Source organism: Eschscholzia californica, unplaced genomic scaffold (assembly GCF_041429995.1).
Source record: "Eschscholzia californica isolate CP2 unplaced genomic scaffold, dmEscCali1.0.p SCAF_4, whole genome shotgun sequence".
Taxonomy (NCBI): Eukaryota; Viridiplantae; Streptophyta; class Magnoliopsida; order Ranunculales; family Papaveraceae; genus Eschscholzia; species Eschscholzia californica.
This window is the reverse complement of record NW_028238461.1, coordinates 12,430,601-12,448,272: the sequence shown is the minus strand read 5'-3', so window position 1 is coordinate 12,448,272 and position 17,672 is coordinate 12,430,601. Positions and strand designations below refer to the sequence as shown.

The following is a 17,672-nucleotide window of genomic DNA, read 5'->3' as shown; positions in this document are numbered from 1 at the left end:
TCCAACCATGGATAACCACCACCTTTGGAGTGCTGTTACAAATGAAGTTGCGTCAAACCCTTAATGAAGGCAAACAACAATGCAACTGTTTATAACTCAAAACACTAGCAAAAAACAAACATTTAAAAATAAAGATAGAGCAGATAATGGAATTCACAGCTCTTGTAAAACTTTGATTTCAAACCACTAAGATTTCCAAATAATAAACTTCGAATCTCAGTGGAAATAGCAAGATTTATCTCATGTAATCTAGAAAATATATAATGTAAGTAATATGGAGTAATAAATTTGTCGGGTTTTAGGCCACTTTCATGTTGTCAGGCTCTAGGCTTATTCCATTCATGGTTTCAATTAGGCAGTAATCGTGCTCATCACATCTTCAATGCCTTGTAATGACTAACGTAGATCGTAGTCGATTTCTGAAAAAAAAACTCCCCAATCAAACAGTTTTATTGACAAAATTCAAAAGAATGTGAATGCATAGCGATCCGGTGTGCAATACTATGGGCGATAGACCTGCAAATCCGACATCTACACATCGAAAGTGATAATCTCAACGTCATCAAGCATCTCCACGATGCTAGCAGATCCATTCAATGGTAATCAGGCAAACATACAGAAGCAATCCTCAATCTTAATGAGAAAAAAACAAACAGTTTTGTCAATGTGGGTAAAAGATACCTCTCGGCGCACGTTAGCAAAGGACCGTTCCCTTGGAGAATAAAAGCGCGATCGTTGACAATTTTGGCGGCAATTCAACAGTCGGAGAAACGAAATGGGTGTTCAAGGTCTCTGGGAACTTCTCGCCCCCGTTGGGCGTCGCGTCTCTGTCGAAACCCTAGCCGGAAAAAAACTTGCTATCGGTCTCCTCTTTCTCTCTCATCAAAACCCTAATTTCACAATCCCTTACATTTATCTATTATCAATTTTCTGATATGATTTGATTTTTCTTTCAGATGCGAGTATTTGGATGGTACAATTCATGAAGGCGATGAGAGATGAAAGAGGAGAAATGGTAAGAAATGCTCACATTCTAGGGTTTTTTCGCCGTATCTGCAAGCTTCTCTTTCTTCGCACCAAACCTGTGTTCGTCTTTGATGGTGGTACTCCCGCTCTTAAGCGTCGTACTGTCATGGCTCGTCGCCGACAGCGTGAGAATGCTCAAGCTAAGATACGAAAAACTGCCGAGAAATTGCTTCTCAATCATGTCAGTATTGTCTTTACTTTTCCCCAAATTGAAGTTGTTTTGATGTTTGAATTTAAAGTTTTAAACCCTAGTATTGTTCTTTCTCTATTTGCAGCTTAAGGCGATGAGATTGAAAGAAATAGCAGATGATATTCAGAACCAAAGAAAGAAGAACGATTCCAAGGGCAAAAGTGTTGTATCTGGAAGTTGTGAAAGTTCAAAAGCAAACGACAAGGTTACTGATTGTTATAATCAGGAAGCCTTAGATGAAATGTAAGCTTCCTAGAGTATGATGGGTATCTGAATATTATACTGGTATTTCGATGTGTTTTTACGATTTAATTTAGGTTGGCAGCCTCTCTTGCGGCAGAAGAAGATGGGAGTCTTGTTAGTAATGCTACGACATCTGCTGGTGGTGTTGTTTCTGAAGAAGATGAAGAGGATGAGGAGATGTTAATTGTAAGCGTTACTGAGTTCAATTTCTGATGATCATTAATCGTAATGTTAATTTTTGATCACTTCTGTATGTATGTATGTATATTTTTTTAGGGTTTATTTTGTTACTAAACTGATATAGTGGATAAGGAGGAAATAAATAGGCAAGAACTAAATACTTTTTTGAAACTAAAGAACTAAATACTTTGACGACATCAAGATAACGATTCTTAAGCTTCTCTATTTTTGGGCAAAGAGAAAAAAATCTGGACATTATCGGTGTTGTTTAGGGACTTCAATTTAATGTGAGGCAATATTTGCGATATTTTAAGTACTAATTACTTGGTGTATTGGTGTGAGACCTCTGAGTCTTTTGCTTTTTAACATTTTTATATTTTGTGCTTCCAATTCGAAGTTACAAACATCATTCCTCAATAGACACCTGATGGAGATCGATTTTCTCAATGAGATAGCGCAGGATCTTCACTCACAAGGAAGACCTGTTCATAGAAATTAGGCACGAGCTAGTCTCATGATAGTCATTTTCTGTGGGGATGGAGGATGTTCATGAGGAATAGGGTCCTTGGGATCATGGTAAACTACATACATTTTAAGATTATGAGGGTGAAAATTATATAGCGTCTTGGGGGTGTACCCATTTAACGTCTGTTCTACTACACTGCATACTCGTTGTTCTTTTACCTCAACATACAAAAATTCCATTTCCATGTTTAACGGAGCTTGATTTAATTGACACCCGAATTTGGACTGCAGCCTACTATGCATGGAAAAATCGACCCATCTATTTTGGCTTCTTTGCCTCCCTCTATGCAGCTCGATCTTCTTGTTCAAGTAAGGCTTCTGACATGGGTACTACTTATTTTTGTTGTTTCAAATCTTTGTTTTTTGCTTATGCCTTAAACAAATGATGTTTTTTATAGATGAGAGAAGGATTGATGGCTGAAAATAGGCAGAAGTATCAGAAAGTAAAGAAGGTAGATCTTTAACATTCCTTTCTCGTTCATCATATTAAGTATCTTTGTAGGTTGGTTTTGAAATTTGAAGCAAACAAGCTGTTTTGACAGTTCTCGTATCAGAAAGCTATCAGTTATTTTTGTAAATCTTGTTACGTCTCATCAGGGTTCTATTGGTAATAAGAACCTTAGTCAAGTCCTCAATAAATTTTCTTTTTCTTAAACTATATATGTTAAGTCTTAAGTTGGGCCATTGATGCACATATGAGTAGGTTTTAAGTATATATCAGTTGTAATTATTCAACAAAAGTATTTATCAGTTGCCACTCTCTATTGTTTCCTCGCCTCACTTCTGCTTTAATTACAAACTTCTACACTACAATATCTTCCAATATGGATCTAGGTGACTTTTCAGAGCTTGTGAAAGCATGAAGTTGTTTATGCTGTCATTTTCTCACATATCATACTATGACGTGCTTCAATTTTCTTGGAGTCCACCAAACAGGAGAATTGTGGACTACACAAACTAACTGGTGGTTATATCTACGCCTAGGTGCCTGCAAAATTTTCTGAGTTACAAATACAAGCATATCTCAAAACTGTTGCTTTTCGTCGAGAAATAGATGAGGTGCAGAAATCTGCTGCTGGAAGGGGGGTAGGTGGGGTTCAGACTTCACGTATAGCCTCTGAGACCAATAGAGAATTCATATTCTCCTCATCATTTACCGGGAATAAAGAGTAAGGATGGTCGTAAACTCTCATTGAAAATTGGTCTTTTCTAATCTGCTTTACTTCTTCCATTTAAGCTCATAATTAGTTCTTATGTCAATTTAACTTTTAGAAGACCTTGTACACTTAGCTCATTGAATTTCATTGCTAACTGAGTGGCATTTGTAAACCAATCAGAACACTTGCAACTACTCGTGGTGACCAAACTGGAGGCATTGAGTCCCAGACAGTAAGGAAGGAATCTGCTGCTTCTTTAGTTTCAGCAAACCGCATTCCATCTATTATAGAGGCAACTCCTGCTACAGCATCATCGGGAGAAAATGTATCAGGAGATATTGATGATGGTGTTGAGACATACCTTGATGAGAGGGGACGCCGTCGTGTTAGCAGGGTAAGAGCCATGGGTATCCGCATGACCCGAGATCTACAAAGAAATTTGGATTTGATGAAGGAGATTGAACAGGAGAAGTTGAAAGACAACCTAGAGTCTGTCACGAGTGATTGTATAAGTGACCCTGATAAATTTCTGGAGAATAGCCAGCTCCATGAAGCTTCAAATGAAATTACTGGCTTAGATGATGGGACTAGTATGCTGGTGCAAGGGACTGACCAGAACCATAACGAACGGACTATATTTGAAAATGGAAGTTCACTTGAGATATCTTTTCTTGAAAATGAAACCTATAAATGTATCGACGACATTGATGGTGATGATGATGATGTATTTGCTCACTTAGTCACAGGAAATTCACTCGTGTTATCTTCTGCTGAAAATGCTTCTTCCAGTAAGCTTTCTTGTCCCACTGATCCAGATAGTGCCTTGAAGGAAAGTATTAACCGAGAAAAAAGTCATACTCTTGGTAATGATAGTAAAAACGAAAGTGGGGTATCTGCGGACAAAGGAAACAGTGAGGAAAGCGAAGTGGATTGGGAGGAAGGAGATTTTGATGTTCGTGGAAGTCCGTCATTATCTCCATCTAAACTTACTAATGTTGTTTCAAGAGGTTTTTTGGAAGAAGAAGCTGATGTCCAGGAAGCAATAAGGCGGAGTCTTGAGGATTACACCCCAATGAAATCCTCTGTGGCATTTACTGAAAATAATAGTTCTATAACGTCCATAACAATGACTAAGCAAAGCTCAAGTGATACATCGCCCTTTCAAGTTTTAAACTCTGAAAAGGATGGTCATTCTCTTAATTTGGAAGTAGATAATGATTCTCTTCAACACCAAGTCTCATGTCATCCAGCTGGATCTGAAAATATAGAAAAAGTAGTTGGAAATGAAAACCTCCAGATCAATACTATATATACAGACAAGCAATTGGAACTTCCCTTCAAATATATAATGGAATCTGGTGAGAAGGTAGGGCCGTCAAAGGAATCAGTTGAAAGGTATGAAGTTTCTACTTCTCAAAATTTAACTGAAGAAATTAGTGACAACAAGAGAGTGACGCCCTCCAAGAGTCTACTCCCCTCTGATCCAACAGAGTGTGACTTGAATACCAATCAGATTTTGGATTCTTCTAATGAGGTTGGGGAGGTAGCTAGCTTACCTAGGTCAAATACAAATTCTAAAGATATATCTAATGTTTCAACTGCACCGATGAGCGACATACCCGGTGACATGTGTGATGCTGCTCAAGATTATGAATCTGAGGTTGTTCCAACCTGTCATTTGCCCAAGAAACCTGCAAATGCCCATTCCCAGGAGGAATTACTAGTTAAAGGAGTAGCATTTTCTCATGACAAAGAGCAAAATGCAGTTACTGCAGCTGGAGTGCATCATGAGCATACTACGGTAAACTCTTCAGTTCATGATAGCATTGAGGTTCAGATGGAAGTACAGGGAGCTAGTCTAGAGGAGGAAATGCTTCTTCTAAAAGAGGAGCGTATAACTTTGGGTGAGGAGCAGAGGAAGCACGAAAGAAATGCAGAATCAGTTAGTAGTGAGATGTTTGCTGAATGCCAGGTGTGCTCTAATTTCTTTTTGAGGTTATATTATTTTTCTGTATGACAGAAATGTAGTCCTTTAATACAAGTTCAAAGCTCTTTTCTCGTGTTTCCTGTCCCCATTTCTTTGAGAGCTTTAGTATCAGACTGTCCCCATTTCTTTGTAGTCGTTCGATACAAGCTTCTGCTTTCTTACAAGATAAGAACTTAGTATGTTCTTGAAGAGACTGGGCTCTGATAACCGAGACCAAGCTGCTAGTCTTAGGAAATGGGTTAAGCATAGTCTTTCACACCGGTGTCGTGGTAGGTTAGCAGATACTGCTCGCGATACTTGCTTAGCAGCCCATCTGATATTGTTTTACCAGACGTATTCTTTAATGTAACGATTCCATCTGGTTATAAAAATTTAGCTCAATAAACATATTTGTCTTGTTAACAATATATCAGGAACTGCTGCAAATGTTTGGCTTACCATATATCATTGCCCCAATGGAAGCAGAAGCCCAGTGTGCATATATGGAACTGTCAGATCTTGTTGATGGTGTTGTCACTGATGACTCGGATGTCTTCTTGTTTGGGGCAAGAAGTGTCTACAAGAATATATTTGACGATCGCAAATATGTGGAAACATACTTTATGAAGGTATGTATACTGTATATAATTTCTTTTACTTCTTTCTTATTTGTTTAACTCTTTCCTAGTTAGCTTTTATCATGTCAATAGTTTCTCCAATTTTTTTGTGGGTTGGTACTTAATACCTCAATTAGATACTTAATCCGGCTGCATTAGTGGTTATTGTAAGGTACATGATATCAATCTTTATCTTCATACTGATGGTCTGCCTTCCTCATTATCATCACTCTGGCATTTTAGGACATTGAGAATGAGCTTGGGCTATCTAGAGAGAAATTGATTTCCATGGCAATGCTCCTGGGTAGTGATTATACTGAAGGTATCAGGTAAGCTTCTTAAGTGGGTCTTTATTAGGAGAACTGACACAAATTCTGCTTCCTTTTTTTCCATTGGTATAGAATTATAAAGTTTGTAGTTTGGAATGATGCTATGCCACTTATTTCACTATGGGCATGGGCATCAAAGTTAATAAATTTTAATCGATATAATAGATTTACTTATTATACTGTTAGCTGCAACAAGATGCTCAAATATGCCCTTTAATTTATTTTCTTCTCTTTATGAAGTGGAATTGGCATTGTTAACGCTATTGAAGTTGTAAATGCATTCCCCGAGGAAGATGGTCTCCGACAATTCAAGGAATGGGTTGAATCACCGGATCCTTCCATTCTAGGAACTCTGGATACTCAAACTGGATCTAGTTCAAGGAAAAGAGGTTCAAAATTAAGTAGTAGTGACAATGTAGCGGGAGGCTCTTCACTTGATCAAAGCAGTTCCGGAGAAAATATTAACAACGTTAAGCAGCTCTTCATGGATAAACATGTTAGTTCTTTTTCTTGTATATCTTATCCTGGCTCACTATGTCATTCCCACTTCTGAATCATCGTTTCTTACATCCCATCCAATTTTTACAGAGAAATGTGAGTAAAAATTGGAATATTCCAACAGTCTTTCCGAGCGAGACAGTTGTTTCTGCATATGTCTCACCACAAGTGGACAAATCAACAGAACCTTTTTCTTGGGGAAAGCCAGATCTCTTCGTTCTCCGCAAGTGAGGAAAATTCTTTCTTTTCCGCTTGTTACAGTTTATGTGGAGTCTTACCCTCTATTTTGCATCTATAGATTTTACTTATTAGTGGAGCGTAATAATATATCTCTCTCTCTGTCTCTGAATCCCCAAGAAGTACTAATTGCAATATTATATCCCATAATTATGCTTGATTTGTTATGTTGAAATATGTTCAATCTTTGATCAAGTGCATATTTGTTTAGGTTGTGCTGGGAAAAGTTCGGCTGGAGTAACAATAAGGCTGATGAGTTATTAGTACCCGTCTTAAAGGAGTACAACAAGCATGAGGCAGGTTCTTCTGTCTTTTTTTTTCTCGTTATTTTTCATTGGCATGCAAAAGCGGCTGACTAGTGAATTGTGATGTATAAAGTAATTTCATTATGCTTATATATATATATATATATATAGGTTAAACATCTTATCTTCTTTGGCCCGTTTTAATTATGGGAATCAGCCTGTGGTTAATCTAGTGGCGGTAGTTAATTTCTATCAGGCTATCTGCTTCCAGCCGGAGGAGTAAGAGCACAGTTCTACCATAGTACTAGAGAAAGGGGTATTCGGTGGCATGACAGAATATAGCAGAGATTTAGTTAGTGAAGACGGGTAGTTGAAGACTTCTTGCAATTAGAAAAATACCACAAACCAGAAAAGATAAATTTATGCTTTTAACGTGGCAGAAGACTTATAGAACCTTAATAGAGCGAAGACTAAAGAACTAGGGACATATATTATTGAATTCATAAGCAATATTCTTAACTCGTGCTGTTGTTTCCGCCATGTTTGCATCTTCTTCGCTTCTACAGTTTATATTATTGAATTATTATTTTGTATCTAAAGTTCATCCAATTAGTTACAAACATCTTCATTCTTGTTGTGGTGATTTGGCACACTTTGAAGTAATTTTCTTACTGTTCTGACCTTATGAGTGATTTAGAAATTTTGTTTAATTTGATCATAGAGATAAATCCTTTAAGAATTTCTCCTTATGTCTAGTCTTAAACATTTCACTTTATCTAAATCTTCCTTTGATAGTGAAGAAACTTTGTTTTCCCCTATCCATTACTTGAGCCATTTCATTTTTATGTTTGATGCAGACTCAGCTGCGATTAGAAGCATTTTACACATTCAACGAAAGATTTGCAAAAATCCGCAGTAGCAGAATTAAAAAGGCTGTGAAAGGAATAACAGGCAAGCATTCCTCTGAATTGATGGATGGCCTTCCATCAAAAGCTTCGAAGGCTAAGGAAAAATGTGGAACCCCCACTGAACCAAATCAAAACGAGTTGGACAACTCTATAAATGAAAGTAAGAACAGTGCTGCGGAAAATTTAAAGCAAACAAGGAAAAGGAGTAAGAGTAAGCCTAAGCCATCTGACCTAGGGCATTCAGAACCACCTATCCAGAAAACTAAAAGAAACGTGAAGAAAGGATCGAGTAATGTGAGAGGGAGAGGTAGGGGAAGAGGGAGAGGAAGGGGAAAAGAGGCTCATTGTGTTGAATCATCAGAAACCAGCTGTAGCATCAAGGATGATGAACTGGAGATGCAGGATGACACGACAGAGAGGTCATCTGAAGTGCGCAGAGTAAGTTCTCCATGTCACATAAACTTGTTATGTTGAAGTTAGCCATCTTGTGAAACCAAGTAAAACTATAAACCATCTAGGTTATACGTTCCCTAGACTCCTCAAACTATAAACCTAGTAAAACTATAACAGTTTTTTAGCATTTAGGCCCAGGTTTATCAAGTTTTTTTTCTTAACCAATTGTCCACTGATATTTCTGCAGTCAAAACGACAACGGAAGCACGTAAAATACACCGGAACTGATGTGGAAACCGATGACCTAAGCAACTCTTCTGACCAAAACGACAAAAAACAGAAAGAAGCTTCACAAGAAGAAGCTTTCGTCGAGGAGAGTGTCCAAGATGCAGATTACGGTGTCAGTGAGAAATCTGAAAATGCTCTTTCAAAAGAAGCTCTTTCTACAGACTACCTTGATCTGGGAGGTGGATTTTGCACAGAGGAACCTGACCCTGATGGCAATATGGTTTTGAACCAGACAAGAGCTTCAGACTTCGGCGAAGATGGTAACCGTTCTCCTGAAGGTGTGTTTTCTAGAGACTACCTAGATACTGGAGGTGGGTTTTGTATGGATGACGCTGAAGATGGCGGCACAGTTAAATCAGTTTCCAGCCCAATAAGAGAGTACGCTAATGAACAGGCTGATATGTCAAGAATGGATAATATTGCCACTTCAGCTTTAACTCCAAGTCTAAACTATCCAAATACTACTAACAATGTCAACGAAACAGATAATGTAGTAGGTGCCGATTCAACTGCTCCAATAAGCCCAACCACATCAGGATTAAAAGCTATGCCGTTTTTAAGAAGGAAGCGGAGAAAGACTTGAAGACTGAGAAGGAAAAAGAAATAAACTATTGCACCATCGTTATAGTCTGTTATTTGCCTTACATATGTGGGCTCATTACTCGTACAGTACAGACTACAAACGGATTGTGAACAAGATCAACGGAAATCACAGTGGAGCACACTGGACATCCAACTACCCAAGAACCCTAATTTGGAACTTAGATCTATTTTGGAGTATTGTAATTAATTTAGTTGTGTGTTTAACTATAGGGAAGCAAACGCTTGTGCTGACCTTATTTTGTTGAAACTGCTAGACTAGACAAAGGCTTCAAATACTGGCATGATAAGACGGATTTTATTTCTATGTAGCAACTAGCAACAGCCTCTTTTGTTCTCTTCAACAAAAAAAAACAGCCTCTTTGGTTACTTTCAATATATAATATATGTTGCATAAAAGTAAGTACAGACTACAAAATCGAATGCATCAAAGAAAAATATTGAAGTTGTGCAGTTTTACCATAGACAAGGCACACACCCTTAGCATTTGTGAAGCTCTCAAATAGGTTCTGGTTAGGCAATGGACAATGGCGGAACTAGGGGAGATTCGAAAACAATAATTACAACTATTAACCGTCAATCTTCCTTCCCTTGAAGTTAACTTGATTATTTTTAGTTTTTCACTTGTCTTTCTGCTTCAGTAAAATATATCTTTTGCTTGTCTTTCTTAATAGCGGTTTGTCAAACCTTTAGCGTGTGAAAGTTATACTGCATTCACATTGTTATGTGAATGTTAAATAAATATCTTATTTAACATCCGGTACAAAAGTTTCAAAATAAAGAAGGAATGAACAATTACAAATTACTACAAAAAAAGAAAAATTCCCACGACTTAAAGAAAAAGAGAGAAACCCTAGAATGGAGAAGTAGAAAGGATGATGAAATTATCCATGCACCAAATCTTGTCCTCATCTTCTAGTCTATAGAATATATGATAAAAGTTAATAGGACAGAAAGAATGACATATGAAAAAAATTCCCCAACTCACCTCTTCCCAAATAGATTGTTGGCCATTCTCCATTCCCATGGAGCATCAGCCAATTAGCTGAGCTGGGGTTGGGTGGTGGACCCTTTCAATATCAATCAACTCAACTACTAGTCTACTACTACTTCCCTCCTACTCTCTATCTAGAGAGAGAGAGAGAGAGATTAGAGAGAGGGTAGGACTAATGACGTCTGAATTAACATCTAATCTGGATATAAACTAGAGTATCAATTAGGATAATCTCTCGTCATCTTAGTCGGTCAAATACCTACTTTTAATTTATTTCTTCTTTTGAAATGAATATTCCTCTTATCTTATACTGTCATCCAATAAATAACGTGGAACCCCACCTCCCTCCCTCAGGTGTTCATACATATAACACTAATTAGGGGTCGCACACCCTAAATAGGAGAAAGTCTCATATCCGTCATGTTCACCTCAATCTGTTAAAACCCACAGACCTTGAAGTCCGATTCCACCACCCCTAACTTCAACATTTGCCATTTCAACCACTACCATCAACCACCACTAGGACCAATTGTCACCGCCACCACCACCAGCTCGAACCTTGGTGGCTCCTCAGGCTGATCGCCCTAGTAGTATAGTACTTGTGATTTTTGGACAGAGGGGTCATGTTCTTGGAAAAGCTAGTTTCCATTTGGTGACCCAATTAATACTTCAAAAGCCCCTTATCTTTTATTTACAAACTTCTTTTCTATATATTAGAAATGGATTATACAAATTTTCTTTTCTTTCATCATTTTGTCTATTCTCTTGGTTCTTTCGTAATGCATAATCAGCATGACTAAATATAATTAACTTAAACATTCATAATAATCACAAAATATATTTCCTCATAACAATTTTGACCCCATCACCATCAAAATACATATGAAAATATTAATGAAGCTAGTAATAAAATATAATTCCTTGAGAAAATTGTAGTTTCATAACCATGAATGACCACATTATATGTAATTCTTCTAAGGTACTTTTAGTCCTCTTATGCCGACCACTTTCGCTTTTTACTCGAGTAAGATATAGAAAGTAGTCAAGAACAAGAAGTTTTTTTTTGTCAAATCGTATAATAAGTATAAACTTTGACATGATCTCCATTTTTCAAAGAATTGCAGGCTTAATTATGTTTTTTTTGCTTATTGTTTGACGATAGAGAACTCGTGAAATAACTTTTAAAAGATCGAAAAGCCGCATATTTATAGATCGAAACACGAAATATTTTCATGCATAACCCTTAGAATTGTTCAGAGGGCCAAGTTATTTAGATGGTGGCTTTATGTAGTTTGTCAAGAGACACCATGCATTTTAATAAACTTAGGGTTTCATGCATTTGTATGCAAATTTGTTACTTACTTAAAACCCAAACTATATATTTATTTTTTTTTATTTTTTTTCTTATTTTTGTATTTTAAATGGAAAGAAGATAACTTGTTAGGCACAAATTATATTAGAATCATATCATGCCCTAATTAGGTGATATATGGGAGGCACGACATGAATAATGTGTTTATGCTGAAATGGTCAATGATAGTCAACTATGTATGAAATTTCATGCAGACTATAATGCCTCCTAACCCATAAGAATATTTGATTAATTAGTCAAATTAATATTCATTCAAAGAACTACCAATAGATATTTCTCTAGCTAGGTCGTTTTGATAGAGATAATTGTGATATATTCGCGCATGTTCGATTACCCTTTCCATGAGTCCACATTGGATAAAAGTCATACCATATATATGACTCTTGTCTCTTGATCCACAGACTAATTCTTTTGCCATTCGAAAAATAAATAAAAATTACAATAATATATCCTTGATTATTTCTTAATGCATATAAAAATGTTCCATATAATGCGCTCAACTAAGTTATGATAACATGTTGACGAACAATGACAATGTACTAACGTCAAAGACATTTCAAGACCTCGTCAAGGGCCACTAGACAACTTTCGGTTATAGGGGGCGAGCAAAAGGCCTCTTCGACCGACCAACCTAAGCTATTTTCACCTTTATAATAGCTCCCTAGCTATATTTTCTTTTCTTATGGTGGATTTCTTTTAAGTTTCAATACTATCATAATTTGAGTAGGTTAAACTATTAAGCCTACCTAATATGTAAACGGGATGGCCCCTAGATCATTTCACAACAACACCTAATTCCAGCCCCAAGCCCAAGCCCAAGCCCAAGCCCGTTTGAAGACTTATGAATTCCTGATTTACAATTTTCATAATTTGGAGGATCTAAAGTTAAAAGATAAAGTTAGTGGGTCCTTCTCCAATTTAGACCACAAATTTTGATACTTGAACACACGTCAGCAACTTTACTTTGATTTTAATCTAGTTAATTACAAAAAAGGACAAAAATTAGTAATAGTTCCTCTTAAACGCCTACCACAAAGTAGTAAAAAGGTTTAAAGAACAAACTAGATTAAGTCGTAATTTAATTAGTATGACATCCAATAAACAACAAACACGTATTAATATATTGGATTAAAATATCTATATGCTTATGTGTCATTACATCATTGGGTCACATAATTGGATTTTAGTATAAATTAGTAGACCGAATTGGTCTTAATCTTAATAATGGTGACATCATCTTTCCCTCCAATTAATATTTTTGAGATAGTCGAGTAGCAACTTCACGTCCAAAGTAGCTTTATAACATAATGAAAGGGTACAAGACAATGTGTCTATCTCATTTTCTCTCTCTAAATATCTCTCTCTATCTCTCATCTTGTCTTTTTATTTTTGATTTTGGATCTCTATATCTTTCTTAGTATATGTAGGAGACCAAGGATATCATTATAAGTTCATTATTCTCTTCAATTCCGATCTCGAAATATATTTATACGAACTTAAAGAGAAAGATAATTAGAAAAGAGATAGAGACGAGAGACGAAGATGGCGGCTGTGGAGATTGAATTCTATTACCCATCATATAAATATTTGTTATTGGATACAATACCATATATAGCTATGGTGGTGATGGAAGGATGTACGGTCGGGTTGACGATAATGACTAAAACAGTCATGGCTAGAGGGATGAATCATTTTGTTTATGTTGCTTATACAAATGCTATCTCTTCACTCATCCTTCTCATTTCTTTCTTCATCTCTCACAGGTCACGATCTATTCCTTTATCTGTTCTCTGTCTATCTGTTTGTTTGTCTGTCTCTCTTTTGGTAATCGTCAATATATTGTTATTATTTTTACAGGCCAAAGAAACCGTTCTTCACTTTCTCACTCCTTAGCAAATTCTTCTTCCTTGGTTTAGTTGGGTGAGTCCTTTTTCTCTCTTACAATTGTCTTGTCTATCATAAGTTTAATCAAATCTTTATAATTTAGGTTGGTAAAACAAACAAGTAACACATACAAAATAACATACTATAGAGAATTAGATCAACTTAAAAGAGAGACCAAAAAAAAAATCATAGATTGGCGGAGTTAAGCCAACTCGGTAAGCTCCTTTACATGGGGAATGAAATATTCGGTTCCCATATTTCATTATTCGAGGCATTCTACGGTGATTTTTTCCCGATATTTTATAGGCGCTTCCCGTATTTCTTGTGGTGCTTAAAGAATTTCCATAAGAATAAGGCATAAAATTCTTCTCTTCTTTTTTTTTTTGTTGAAATAAATTCTTCTCTTTTCTCTTACACAATTATGTCTATGGGAGTATGGGGCCAACTAGCTTTTCAAGCACTTGTCATGGACCACGAAAAGTAATGGTTATTATTGACTAGTAATGCTACATGTACTAATATCTATCCGTCGCTGTCAATGATACTTCACAACAGAATTACTATACGTACATTACCGTATTTCAGTATCTACATATATATAACCAACTTTACGTAAATATCTAACGTGTCATTAATTCTTTTTTTCGTATTAAGTTTACGTATCTTCTTATAAGATATTAGGTTATGACAGTATGACATTATAGAAATGTAACTTTTTTTTTTTGTTCTTGCTTTCTTATGTGTTTTAAATACAGGGTTGCTATAGCTCAGAACTTAGCCTTCACTGGGCTTAGTTATAGCTCTCCCATTGTTGTAGCTGCAATGACCAATCAACTCCCTGCCATTTCTTTCCTACTTTCCATCATTTCAAGGTTCCTCTCTCTCTCTCTCCCTTTTTCTTTGTTGGTTATCATGACTGCATCTGTATAGTCGTGATCATCTGACTGAACCACGTTCACCTAACTTTACTAAAAGTAATGTTTTTCCCGTAGTATGGATGTTTAATCGATCAATTGATTTGGTGGCATTATAGGGCAGTGAGGGTAGATTTGAGAAGCAGAAGCAGTCAAGCCAAATTGATAGGCACATTGGTATCAATATCTGGAGCAGTATTTGTTGCTCTTTACAAAGGGCCACCACTTTGGAAACCTCAAATTCCTTCTCATGAACTTCTTTCTTCACCACTACCACTACCACTATTTCTTTTTGGCTCCCTACCAGAGAGTTGGATCCTTGGTTGTATTTTGCTTGCAGCTTCCACTCTATGTGCTTCACTTTGGAACATCCTCCAGGTAAACAAACCAACAAGCATATATAATCATAAATATATGTAGTCCCACATCACTTACAAGAGCGTACTCCAGACTCAAAGCTATAGGTGACCTCAAGCTTAGTTATTGTTGAGACCTTCTGCGTGGGCTCATGAAGTCTTCACCAGGAACAAAACTATGTATTCCTTGGGCTTGGTTCTGGGTGTCAAAAGCAAAGACTATCGATAATTGCTAGGCTTGAGTCGTTACAAGTGGTATTACAGTAGGCGGGGATGTAATAGTCCCACGTCGCTTATATATATCTAATAAAGATTTTGAGTTCTTTATTCATTCTTTAAGATCGTGACAATGTATGTATATGATCAGGCAAGAACTTCATCAGAATACACGGATGCAACGACTATAGTCACCATGTATAGTTTCTTTGGGACAATTCAATGTGTAATAATCTCAGTAATTGCAGAAAGAGATTTATCTGCTTGGGTTATAACTGATAAGATGGAGCTCTCAAATATTTTACTCTCAGTAAGTAGTAAAAAAAACACTAAAAAAACTCAGTAAATTGATATTAAAATCATGAAATTTGCTAGTTCTTAATATTTTCTTATTGGGTTTTCATTTATGGATTAAATTTTCAGGCTGTTTTTGGAAGTGTAATTAGAAGTGGTGTTCAAGGATGGTGTGTTAGAAAGAAAGGACCTGCTTTTATTGCCATGTTCAAACCCTTCACTATTTTCATTGCTTGTAGTTTGGGTTTTAGCTTCTTTGGTCACACTTTTCATTTTGGAAGGTATGCTCACTTACTCTTATAAGATAATCGACGTATTCGACATTTTAGCTATGTCATTAACCACACTATCTCACCACATGATGATGTGACACTTTACCTTTACGCTTGATATTGGTCATTGTCGAATGGATAAATAACTTATTACACATTAACTGTCACGTAATATAAGTAGTTTGTACAATAACGAGATTTGTAATATTTAGTCGCCTTTATAGAATAAGAATAGATGATAATATTAACTTAGATATTTGAATGAATTTGTGCAGTGTGGTTGGATCATTTATAGTAGCAATGGGGTACTATAGTTTGATGTGGGGACAAGTTATTGAAGTAGAAAACAAGAATGACAAGAAGGCAATTAATGGTGATAGTTTGGGATCTTCTTCCAACCAAATTAGCTCTATCACTATCAAGACCCCTCTTTTGCAGCAACATGAACATGAGATTGAAGTATAGAGTTAGTGTGGTTGTATCATTTTAAGTTACAAGACTTGCATGAGCCACAAAAGGTCTAGCTCTACAAGTAAGTAATTTAAGATTTAAAGTCATCATCATATATATGCAGAGAGAGTCCGCGTCCACTTTATATCTAAAATCACGACTGAAATTCAAACAAGTGATCTTTGAAAGTAGACTTATCTTCGAACTTACAACATCACCTCTAGTATTTGTGTTGGGTTTTCTTTATATCACGACGATAGATTTTTCAAAAACACAGAATCCTTAATTGAGAAGATTATTCGATGATAAATTGGAAGTAACCATTTTTTTTTTAACTAAATAAGATATCAATTTGTTTATGTAGGTGGCAAATTTTGCAGCCAATGGAGGAGCAATTAAAGACTGTGGATTCTTGAGGGTGTGAAAAAAAAAAATGTAGAGATGTAAATTATTATCCTTTTGTTTATCAACATTATAGTTGATACTTGTAAGGGAATGTCAGGGTTTTACCAAAGTAATTTCCCCTCTAGTTATTTTCTCCACAATTTAGACAAGTGTAGCTAAATAGCTCTCTTGTTGTTATCCAATAAAATGAGAGAATTATTCGAAAACCGAAACAGAGATCAAACCCAATCTTACTGGTTCTAGTTGCCCACTTCAATACAAAAGCAAGAATCATCAATGAACAAGTGAATACTGCAATTAGTGGTGGTTGCTTGGGCTAGCTTTTAGTGACCTAAACTCAGCCTTTTAGGCCCCAAATATCGCATTAATTAGGTGTGGAATGCTTGACGGACCACACTTGGTCCTGCATCACTTAGGCACGTGCTCATACTCTTGGCTATAGGCGTGATACCAATTCTCAGAATGTCTAGGTCTTTCGAGTGTGCTTGTGAAAACTTACTTCCTCACAGTAGGAACAAAGCCACAGGCATGGGGTTAATCGGAACGTTATCAACAATTGTTGGTATCTGGTTCGATGTACCATCCTAACGTTGTTGAGAAGGGTGTGGGAAGTACCCCACGAGTGACTGGCAGGAGCAACACCTTAGATGCAAGGTAGTAGTACATCGGGATGTCGTGGCCTTGTGGTTGGGCTTTGTGAGGAAGTCGGTGAAAAAACGCCTGAGACGCGCTATGGCAGCTAATCGAGGACAACATCAGAAGTTGTCGGTTTGGTCGGCACAACAGCCATATCACATGCACAGGAAATAAAAACGAAACCAACGGGAGCCCTAAAACAAGAACAAGATATCCGCCAACAACGTTGTATATGCTTCAAGGCAGTCAACATGTTAAAAGAGTATTGGAAGCTAAGAAGCTCCAAAAGCAGTCACTTGCTCCTTGAATTGTTATGAAACAAACATCCATATAATGAATTGTATTGACATACAAAGAATCATCATGGAATAGGCTCTTGCATTCTACATTTCTTCCCCACCAAACAAAATGAGAAATTCATCCTATCAAAACCATTCACAGAAAATGTTATGATATCAAAAATATGGAAATCCATCT

At 36.5% G+C, this 17,672-nt stretch overlaps 2 protein-coding genes across 3 annotated transcripts; both read left to right on the top strand.

Moving 5' to 3' along the window:
* The first annotated feature begins 642 nt into the window (after window positions 1-642).
* On the top strand, window positions 643-9,801 carry UVH3 (5'-3' exonuclease family protein). Of its 2 annotated transcripts, none has more exons than XM_086673358.1 (15): window positions 643-863; window positions 957-1,207; window positions 1,302-1,459; window positions 1,542-1,645; window positions 2,396-2,473; window positions 2,563-2,616; window positions 3,149-3,333; window positions 3,502-5,293; window positions 5,722-5,916; window positions 6,148-6,233; window positions 6,474-6,729; window positions 6,822-6,958; window positions 7,180-7,264; window positions 8,071-8,559; window positions 8,762-9,801. In XM_086673358.1, the coding sequence occupies exons 3-15, from the start codon at window positions 1,453-1,455 to the stop codon at window positions 9,383-9,385; spliced, it is 4,092 nt and encodes a 1,363-aa protein (XP_086529484.1). In that variant the 5' UTR covers window positions 643-863; window positions 957-1,207; window positions 1,302-1,452; the 3' UTR covers window positions 9,386-9,801. The 2 variants fall into 2 exon arrangements, with proteins under 2 accessions (XP_086529484.1, XP_086529483.1); XM_086673357.1 differs by having other exon boundaries at window positions 1,534-1,645.
* A 3,249-nt stretch (window positions 9,802-13,050) lies between these two features.
* Window positions 13,051-16,765, top strand: LOC147542791 (WAT1-related protein At1g70260-like). The gene is made up of 8 exons (XM_086633850.1): window positions 13,051-13,531; window positions 13,626-13,688; window positions 14,408-14,524; window positions 14,686-14,944; window positions 15,290-15,448; window positions 15,562-15,713; window positions 15,980-16,236; window positions 16,519-16,765. The coding sequence occupies exons 1-7, from the start codon at window positions 13,311-13,313 to the stop codon at window positions 16,167-16,169; spliced, it is 1,161 nt and encodes a 386-aa protein (XP_086489976.1). The 5' UTR covers window positions 13,051-13,310; the 3' UTR covers window positions 16,170-16,236; window positions 16,519-16,765.
* The last annotated feature ends 907 nt before the right edge of the window (window positions 16,766-17,672 follow it).

Bases quoted from the DNA above. Each gene is read 5' to 3' on its own strand.
- UVH3 (XM_086673357.1), top strand. From the start codon at position 776: ATGGGTGTTCAAGGTCTCTGGGAACTTCTCGCCCCCGTTGGGCGTCGC. The intron at 864-956 runs GTCTCCTCTTTC...TTTTTCTTTCAG, and splicing joins CGGAAAAAAACTTGCTATCG to ATGCGAGTATTTGGATGGTA. The intron at 3,334-3,501 runs GTAAGGATGGTC...TAAACCAATCAG, and splicing joins TCATTTACCGGGAATAAAGA to AACACTTGCAACTACTCGTG.
- LOC147542791 (XM_086633850.1), top strand. From the start codon at position 13,311: ATGGCGGCTGTGGAGATTGAATTCTATTACCCATCATATAAATATTTG. The intron at 14,525-14,685 runs GTTCCTCTCTCT...GTGGCATTATAG, and splicing joins CTACTTTCCATCATTTCAAG to GGCAGTGAGGGTAGATTTGA. The intron at 15,714-15,979 runs GTATGCTCACTT...GAATTTGTGCAG, and splicing joins CACACTTTTCATTTTGGAAG to TGTGGTTGGATCATTTATAG.